Source organism: Rutidosis leptorrhynchoides, chromosome 1, assembly GCF_046630445.1.
Source record: "Rutidosis leptorrhynchoides isolate AG116_Rl617_1_P2 chromosome 1, CSIRO_AGI_Rlap_v1, whole genome shotgun sequence".
NCBI classification, from domain to species: domain Eukaryota; kingdom Viridiplantae; phylum Streptophyta; class Magnoliopsida; order Asterales; family Asteraceae; genus Rutidosis; species Rutidosis leptorrhynchoides.
In genome coordinates, this window is record NC_092333.1 from 379,821,372 (window position 1) to 379,831,446 (window position 10,075).

Consider the following 10,075-nt stretch of genomic DNA (forward strand, 5'->3'; position numbering starts at 1 on the left):
GTCACCTCTTTGGCATTTTGGCGAAACTAGTCCCTCAAATTCGTTTGCGGGTGCGTGAAATACCTAGACGAGATATTTTTAAAACACGTATTAACCGGAGATGTTATAAACATATAACGGGATTTAAATAGTTAAAGGAAAAAGTAAACGGAAAAAGGCGGGATGTTACATATAGTACATTTATTATGCTTTAAGTGTAGACCCATTAGTTGGCGGAAGCTGCAAAACATTAGCAACAACGATGGGATTAGGCAAATAGTCGTACCCATTTGGCTTTTATAAATACTTAATTCTACGAAAGTCTATCGGACAATATACGCTCAGTTTATGTAAACATGTACCATTTCTCCACCAATAAACACGAAAAACAACTCTCGGAAGAACTGCAGCAACGCGCGGTTCTGTCCCGTTGCTAATTCTAAACTATTTATAGCTATTAATTCAAATAATTCAAATTATGTATAACAAAATAAATAACCTTTCAATTATATAGAAAAATATCATCTTGACAGAAAAATGCCGAACCGATTTGGCCAGCCTGTTTCAGTTTACACCAAAAAAGGAAAAGTTTCAACCTATATCTGCTTGACCCATCGCTCACCCATTCAAAACATAAAACATCTTCCACCAGAATGTAGTAAAATAAAATCATGCTTAATGGGTCGATAAACTTCAAAAGCTCTAAATGTGACATTGTGTACTCATTTAGTTAGGTATTAGTTGAGAAAAAATCAGATTAAAAACTCTAATATAACCAGTTTGATACAAATTAAAAGGTTGACAAACTACTAAATCAGCTTATATTTGAAGCTGATCACCCGAGCGATCAGCGATAAGGGAAACGCTAAAAAACATAACTACGACAAACATGTCATTAGAAAATGTAAAGTGAAATTTATCATTTGTTAAAAACATCCAAGTGAAGGTGATGCATACCCGTATGATTCAGGTGGGCCTAGTTTTATTAATAAGGTGGTACGTTGGGCCGAAGTACTTATAAGCAATTAAATAAAATAAGGCAGCATCAGAAATAGTCTAGGATAAATGAGCTGGAGAATTATTTGGCCCACAAAAGGAAATTGGGGCGAAATAGTGCAAGGCCTTGAATTGGAATTGGATGGCATTTTGGAATTGCATTGGACGTAGAAAGCAAGTAAAATATCGGATAATTATAGTTGGAGTCTATTTTAATCTAAATATTTGATCTTATCTTTTTAGTTTATCTTCTATTTGGTTGTTTAAAAGGTCATCGATTAATTATCATTATTCAGTTGATTATGATTATTTTGGGTTGAATAAAAAGAAGCCGTAGGCTTTGTGTGTTACATACGAGTAATACAATTTATCAATTGTTATTTTTTGTTTGGCCACGATTCACGCATTATTTGGTATCCAGAGCTCAGGTTTTGGCCAAACAATGTTTCGTGGAGGTTATCGAGGAGACTATTGCAGAATCACCGACCGAGGTAGCGATGGGGATAATCGTAGACACGCCGAAAGAGGCAACGAAGACCCTCGAGACGCAGAAATTGAACGATTATATAAGCGAATCGCCGAGTTGGAACTGAACCAACAACGATTCCCCAAGCAGTACGATTCAGAACGAATCGATTCAGAAACCATCTATGATACGGATGATGTGGATGACGAACTCATCTATGATACGGATAGTGAGGATGGAGAATCCATCTATAGCACCGAACCCATCTATGATACTGATGGTGAGGAATTTTTTTCTTCTTATGAAATTGATGAGGAAATTGTTGTGTATGATGCAGTTGTCCAAGGTGTTTTATTGGCCGGTGAAAGCAATCAAAAGGAACAGGTTTTCTGAACCTATTATTATAATCAATTTGGTGTTTTGGTTCAAGTATTCGAAGTTCAAAAGCATAAGAGTCCTAGTCCCAATGATAAGGGAATTTTATCAAAGAGAGTCACTGAAAAGATGGTGCAAGAGCCTAAGGAATTTGAAGACAAGATGAAGGAATTGGAGGGTCTTTTCTCAACTGATGGGTGTTATGTTTTCTTAGACTCGAGGACGAGTCTTTTCGAAGAAGGGGAGTATGATGCATACCCGTATGATCCAGGTGGGCCTAGTTTTATTAATAAGGTGGTACGTTGGGCCGAAGTAATTATAAGCAATTAAATAAAATAAGGCAGCATCACAAATAGTCTAGGATAAATGAGCTGGAGAATTATTTGGCCCACAAAAGGAAATTGGGGCGAAATAGTGCAAGGCCTTGAATTGGAATTGGATGGCATTTTGGAATTGCATTGGACGTAGAAAGCAAGTAAAATATCGGATAATTATAGTTGGAGTCTATTTTAATCTAAATATTTGATCTTATCTTTTTAGTTTATCTTCTATTTGGTTGTTTAAAAGGTCATCGATTAATTATCATTATTCAGTTGATTATGATTATTTTGGGTTGAATAAAAAGAAGCCGTAGGCTTTGTGTGTTACATACGAGTAATACAATTTATCAATTGTTATTTTCTGTTTGGCCACGATTCACGCATTAGAAGGATAACGAGAGAAGAATTCCAGTTTGATTAATGTGAAGGGTTTCACAAATAGCCATTATCCATGATATGATGTAGTAGCAGGTACTACCATCATCATCTCTGTTTCAGTTTACGGATGTGTGAACTCCACGTATTCATATAACGTCGCCACTAGTGACACATCACCAATTAACATATGAAACTTCTGCCAAATAAACGCAACAATTCATGTAAGAATAATATGAAAAAACTACATATCACAGCTAATATGAAGTATTCAAACTGACTTATACCTTCAGACCACTCTACCATAGAATCATATGTTCCGTTGAAGGGGTAAAATTCATAAAGTCTGAACACACCAATAATCTCCGATATCACCGTCCTGTAACCAAACCTCAACATATCATTGAACTCCATAATCTGCTGTAAAATGCTTTTCGGCTATAATTTTATTTTTAGTCTTCGAGCTGCAGCAGGCTGTTTAAATCATAGTTTGTTGTAATCATATAAGAGTACTGGCAGTAAATATTTCAACAACATCAAACAAAAAGAACATTTTTAATTGAAAACATGCACTTTTGTTATAAAAAAAAAACCGACTCCTTTTTAAGAACCGACAGATCGGGTTTTTCAATATCCATTTAGTTAATCAGTCAAGGCGAATGGGTCCGAATACTCCCCTAGAAGCGGGGTTTGCAACGTTGTAAAAAAGGTAATCGATAAAGCAAATAGAAACCTCAACACCACGTCAGAAAGAGAATCCGACCCAACTGGGGAACACGTATCCCGTCTGCCAAGTTCATATCACCACCTATATCTAAATCTTTGTAACAAATCAAACTTTAGCACTTCATACTTGATACACAAAAGCTCAATTCAATATCACATGATTTACTTCATTTGGTAAATCGAAGAATAAAATGTTCTAATTCGAATAGTCATGACTCATGACCAATGAAACAAGTTAACCATGCATAGAAGCCAGAATCTTTCATCGAAACCCTAACTAGATGAATTAAGTAAACCAACATAAACATAATCGAGCATATGAGCAAATTCTTAAGAGCTAAATAATGAGATTACCTGCTCGTATAATTTTTTGACCTTGAACAGAACAATTAAACTGATGAGCGATGTGACGAACGTTATTTGTTTCAAATTACTCATGAACGAATTCGTTTATGATATCTTCTTCTAGTCAATTTGTAAAAAAATCAACCCTATGGATGTAATGACCCGAATTTTTTTTTCCATGATTATATATTATATGAGATGAATATTTACATGAATAAATGTTCCAATATGTTAAGAAATCAAACTTGTTAAGACTTGGTTAATTAAAATGGATTTTATATAAACGTTTGACCACCCAGTACGACGATTCACGAACGTTATAACTTGTATAAATGAGATAATGGTATATATATATATATATATATATATATATATATATATATATATATAACATGATAAAATGATAATTAAGTATCTCATTAAATATATTAACAATGAACTAGATACATAAAATGAGACTACTAACATAAAGGTTTCGAAACAATACATACATGTAACGTTTAACGACGAATTAATGCCTTAATCAAAATGAATACATATGTATCGTATTATGATGTATTAATACACTTTTGAAAGACTTACTTACATATATCAAAATACTTATACTCAACAAAGATAACTACACTCATTTTCGCATTCGATTTTCTCAAGAATTCTACTTGTATTCATACGGTACTTTCACCCGTATAATACCCAGCTTCTAGATGTATATACTATATGTATGTACACATAATGATCAGCTCTTAGCAGCCCTAGATGAGTCAACAAACATGTGGAACCAACCATTTGACAACTAGCATGACTTATGAACAAGAAAACAAAACATGAACTCCTTTTAACCCCACTCACCACTCACCATTCACTTCATTTCATTTCTAATTTTCCTTCTAATTCTCTCTCAAAAGACACACACACACACACACTCAAGAACAAAATTTCCAGTAAAATAATCATCATCTTCATCAAAAACTACTTCAAGAATCAAGCTATAATCATCATAAGAAGAACACTTCCAGAACACTTCAAAAATCTTTCAAACTTAGATTACTTTCAATCTTTCTAATCCATTCCAAGTAATCATCTAAGATCAAGAAACTCTTGTTATTTACAGTGGGTTATCATTCTAAATCAAGGTAATGATTATATTCAAGCTTTGTTTCGATTTCTATAAATATAACTATCTTAAATCAAGTAGTAATTTTACTTGAACTTGTTTTCATTCCATGATTCTACTTCAAGAGTTTCCAAGCCATCAAAGATCCTTTCAAGCTCAAGATTATTTCTTGTCATTTCTAGTAGGTTTACCTTCTAAAATTGAGGTAGTAACCTTGTTCATAACCTTGTTCGATTCATATTCATATAGCTATCTTATTCGGAGTATATAACCGGTAATCACTAAAACATAGTTTAGTTAATTCTAAACTTGTTTGCAAACAAAATTAATCCTTTTAACTTGACTTTTAAAAACAACTAAACACATGTATTATATCTATATGATATGCTAACTTAAGGATTTAAAACTTAAAAACACGAAGAACACCATAAAACCGGACATACGCCGTCGTAGTAAAACCGGGGGCTGTTTTGGGTTGGATAATTAAACACTATCATAGACTTTGATTTAAAAGTTTGTCTTTTGGGAAAATTATATTTAATATGAACAAGATAATATATCCAAAAATTATGGTTAAACTCAAAGTAGAAGTACGTTTTTCAAAATGGTCATCAAGATGTCGTTCTTTCGACGGAAATGACTACTTATTTCAAAATGGACTTGTAACCTGTAACACTGACTATAAACCATCACTTTTTTAGTTTAGTTTTAGAAATTAGAGTTCATTACAAAACCATAGCAATTTGATTGACTCAAAACTGATTTGTAATGAAGAAGCTATGGGCAAAACAATATTGGTTAGAAATGGCTAAAATGGCTACGCGATTATTTCGATAAAATCTATACTAACCATATCCTAACTAACTTTTCTTGTATTATACATGTATTTAATAATGTCATGGGTATTTCATTGTAATATACTAGTCTTGGTTAAGTCCGAGACAATATAATATAATCTTGATTAGTTAAGACAATAGTTACACAATACGTCAGATAAATCGAAAGACACCATGTACACAATACGTCTAGATTAATTCTAAGACAATAGCTGTACCTTGGGTCATGATTTAGTCTTGGATAATACGTGTACAATACGTCTTGATTATTTCAAGGTGATATATTGAACTATATATGTACTACTAACATTGGACTACTAACTGTGGACTACTAACGTTGGACTGCTAACTTAACAACTTAAATCGTCAACACGTAAATAAAAATATGACGTGAATGTATTTATATCATACTTTGATATATATGTATATATTTTTTATAAGTTCGTGAATTGATCCGCGACCAAATCTGATTTTTGACGAATTGAAAATATGAGAAAGTGAGTTATAGTCCCATTTTTACTATTTAAATATTTTTGGGATGAGAATACATGCAGCTTTATAAATGTTTTACAAAATAGACACAAGTACTTGAACTACATTCTATGGTTGGATTACTATACCGAATATCGCCCCTTTAACTTGGTAACCTAAGAATCGGGGAAATGGCCCCTAATTGACGCGAATCCTAAAGATAGATCTATGGGCTTTGACAAGTCCAGTCAGAGATATGAACTGCTTTAATACTTCGATATATATATATATATATATATATATATATATATATATATATATATATATATATATATATATATATATATATATATATATATATATATACTGATTGCGATTGCTGGTATATGGCATACTGATTGCGAAGTGCCGGTATGCGGGAGATATTCTATATGCATTATGTTAATGTTGGTTACCAGGTGTTCATCATACGAATGATTTTTATACAGATTGCTATATGCATGTATGCTATTTATGAAAATGAAATCTTGTGGTCTATTATTATGACATTTTATTATATAGGTTAAACCTATAACTCACCAACATTTTTGTTGACGTTTTAAGCATGTTTATTCTCAGATGATTATTAAAAAAGACTTCCACTGTTGCATGCTATTTAAAGACAAGATTTGGAGTCAGCATGCTTATACGATAATGTTTAAAAACTGTATTCGGAAAACACATTGTTGTAACAAATTATTATTAACCATTATGTAATTGGTCGTGTGTAAAAGTTGTATTTTAGATTATCATTACTTGATAATCTATGTTATGTCTTTTAAACCTTTGTCGATAAAATAAAGGTTATGGTTTGTTTTTAAAACGAATGCATGCTTTGAAAAACATCTCATATAGAGGTCAAAACCTCGTAATGAAACCAATTAATATGAAACGTTTATAATCGATATGAACGGGGCATATCAGTTGGTATCAGAGTGTTGGTCTTAGAGAACTAGAAATTTGCATTAGTGTGTCTTAACGAGTTTGTTAGGATGCATTAGTGAGTCTGGACTTCGACTGTGTCTACTTTAAAAACGATTGCTTAACACTTTTATTGGAAACTATATATTTTTGACATGCAAATATTATGTGATATATTAATCTCTTAACGTGCTTGCTATTATGTATTAGATGACTTCATCCGATCATGCTAGGCTATCAAACGACTCCGATTATAGTAGTCACTCAAGCGACTCAGATATTGAGTCAAAATCTTCAACTAATGTACTAAAGTTAAAAATGGTTGATGGTGTCTCCGCTGAGAAAGAAAAATACTGGGAAGATTCCCAATTTCCTGAGGAATCGAAAGAGAATCCCGATGAGGATTCTGATGAAGTGATAGAAATTACACCGGTTCAGTTGAAAGAAAAGAAAAAACAATAAGGGAAAATCTCCATCTATCAAGATAGAGAAACCCGATCACAGGCCCGATGGACCATTAGTTATCAGGAATAACCCTGACCATTCATACCGTAAACACCCGTATCACTTAAACTTTAATTATTGACCTGGAACATCTCAGAGACTAGGTCCTTCTGAAAAGGGTATGAAAATGACTGCTCGTATTAGGACTGACGGATTTATCCCTAGGAAATTACCAAAACGAACCGAGTCCGAGGAAGAAGAAGCAAATAAGTCTGAATAAAGAGTTGCAGTCATTTACTCTTACTATGCCTTGTAATATATGTATTATAGCGTGCTTGTACTTTTATGTTATATGTGAAAATTGCTTGTTATGCCTTTATATTTACCATCATCTTCTTTTATAGATCTAAGTATAATTTTTCATTTCTTTTACAGTATAAAACGAAATACGAAAATGGATGTTAGGGATAGACAGCTGAATATTTTAGAAGATCTGCCACAGGATATGATTGTTGAAATCTTGTCTAGAGTTGGTCAGGATTCATCGGCTCAATTGTTTCTGACAAAATTAGTTTGTAAGGCATTTGATAGTCATTCCGACCATGCCTTGGTTTATAAAAGGCTTTCCTTTGATAGGTGGTGTATCTCACCTTGGGGAAACCGTAAGTTGGCCCGTATTTTCTTTATGGCTATACATTATGGAACCCCTAATGCGATTTTTCGCCATGGTTTGAGAACTTATTATGATTCTATATATCCCGGTATAGGACTTCATTATTTAGAAAAAGCTGTAAATATGCAACTAAAAGAGGCATGTTATGTATTCGGTTTGGTTATGTTTGCCACTTGCCAAACAGAGGAAAAAAACATGGGATTACAAATCCTTAATCAAACATTTCCGCTGGTATCGGATTTGGTAGTTGAGGTGAGAACCAATGTTCTTGATTTATTACGACACTGTTGGGTATTATGTAACCCTCATCCTTTTGACGACGTCAGAACATGCTGCACTATTAAGGGTCACAAAGGTTATTTTCCACTTGACCTAGGATGGGAAATAGTATTGGTTAAACCGGATTGCGTGTATTGTTTTTGGTCCTATGAGTTGCGTGTTTTTACTGAACGGCTTGAGTTTAACTTGAATTGCCTCAGCAGCTACAATACTTCACGCCTTGTATAATAGTTATCGTGTGCTATGTAAAATAAGTGATATTGTATGATTGTAAGATATTGTACCAGAAGTTTAAGCGTGAAGTATTAATGTATTTAGTTTTTCATGATAGAATTGTAGTAGTTAATTTGTATATTAGCTATTAAGTATGAACTTTAACGGGTAGGTACTACCCGAATTACAATTATAAAACGCTAATATGAAGAAAAGGCTTTTATAAATAAGTTTATATTATGCTACGAAATACTATTGACTACTCCTAATATTCTATATGATTAACTTAACCCTTTTGACTATTTTTGAAGGAAATGGCACTGACTACCCGACAAAATTTGAACATGAGCGAGGAAGAATGCCACACTTTTCTCGCAACGAACATAGCCGTAGTACAGGCTGGTTTGCACAACAATCACTCAGGGTCTAACAGTGGAACTAACTCCACAGGAAAACATGTAGGATGCTCCTATAAGGCTTTCACTGCCTGTAAACCTCTGGAGTTCGATGGAACTGAAGGACCAGTCGGACTGAAACGGTGGACCGAGAAGGTCGAATCTGTGTTTGCTATAAGCAAATGTGCCGAAGAGGATAGAGTGAAATACGCCACGCATACTTCATAGGTACTGCGTTAACTTGGTGGAACACCTATCTCTAGCAGGTGGGACAAGATACTGCTTACGCACTACCATGGTTAACATTCAAACACATGTTGAATGAGCAGTACCGTCCCAAGAATGAAGTTAATAAGCTCAAGGTAGAGCTTAGAGGATTACAAACTCAGGGGTACGATATCACCTCGTATGAGCGACGATTCACAGAGTTATCTCTGTTGTGCCCAGGAGTGTTTGAAGACGAAGAAGAACAGATTGACACATATGTGAAGGGGCTACCGGTAAGGATTCAGGAGAATGTAAGTGCATCCGCACCTATCTCAATGCAGAAGGCAAGTCGAATGGCTCACAAACTCATGGGCCAGATTGAGGGAAGAAATAAAGAATTGGCGGCCGGAGAGACCAAAATGAGAGAAGGTAAGAGAAAGTGAAAAGAAAATGGTGACAAAGGTCACAAATACAACAACAACGATCACAACCACAATAGCAACATTAACCGCAACCACAATCGCAACAACAACAATCGTAACTCCAACAACAACAACTACCACAACCGTCCAAACAACAATAACAACCGCAATAACAATAACCCTAACAACAACAACAATAACAATAGTGACACCAAGAGGCAGAAAATTCTATGCCAAAGGTGTGAAGGATACCATCCGACCGGGTACTGTACGACATCATGTACCAAGTGTAATAGAAAGGGTCATGGTATGATGAAGTGTGAGGTTTACAGACCATCGGCTGGCAAGATTAGAGGAACAAATAATGTTGGAACAAATAATGCTGCCGTTATTTGTTATGGATGCGGAAAGCCGGGTCATTTCAGAAGCACCTGCCCAGACCAAGGGAACAATAATGGGTGAGGCCGTGGAAGAGTCTT

General features: G+C 34.4%; 1 protein-coding gene and 1 long non-coding RNA gene across 2 annotated transcripts; one reads left to right on the forward strand and one right to left on the reverse strand.

The window, feature by feature from the left end:
- Positions 1-2,528: 2,528 nt before the first annotated feature.
- On the reverse strand, positions 2,529-3,728 carry LOC139871078 (uncharacterized). Its single transcript, XR_011766638.1, has 3 exons — positions 3,592-3,728; positions 2,799-2,985; positions 2,529-2,710 (listed from the first exon to the last, which is right to left on the reverse strand). It is a non-coding gene; the product is annotated as an uncharacterized lncRNA (long non-coding RNA).
- A 4,133-nt stretch (positions 3,729-7,861) lies between these two features.
- Positions 7,862-8,587, forward strand: LOC139900665 (F-box protein At2g35280-like). The gene has a single exon (XM_071883429.1). It carries the CDS (start codon positions 7,862-7,864, stop codon positions 8,585-8,587), a length of 726 nt encoding a protein of 241 aa, XP_071739530.1.
- The last annotated feature ends 1,488 nt before the right edge of the window (positions 8,588-10,075 follow it).

Excerpts from the sequence above, each read along its gene's own strand:
- LOC139900665 (XM_071883429.1), top strand. The coding sequence starts at position 7,862 with ATGGATGTTAGGGATAGACAGCTGAATATTTTAGAAGATCTGCCACAG.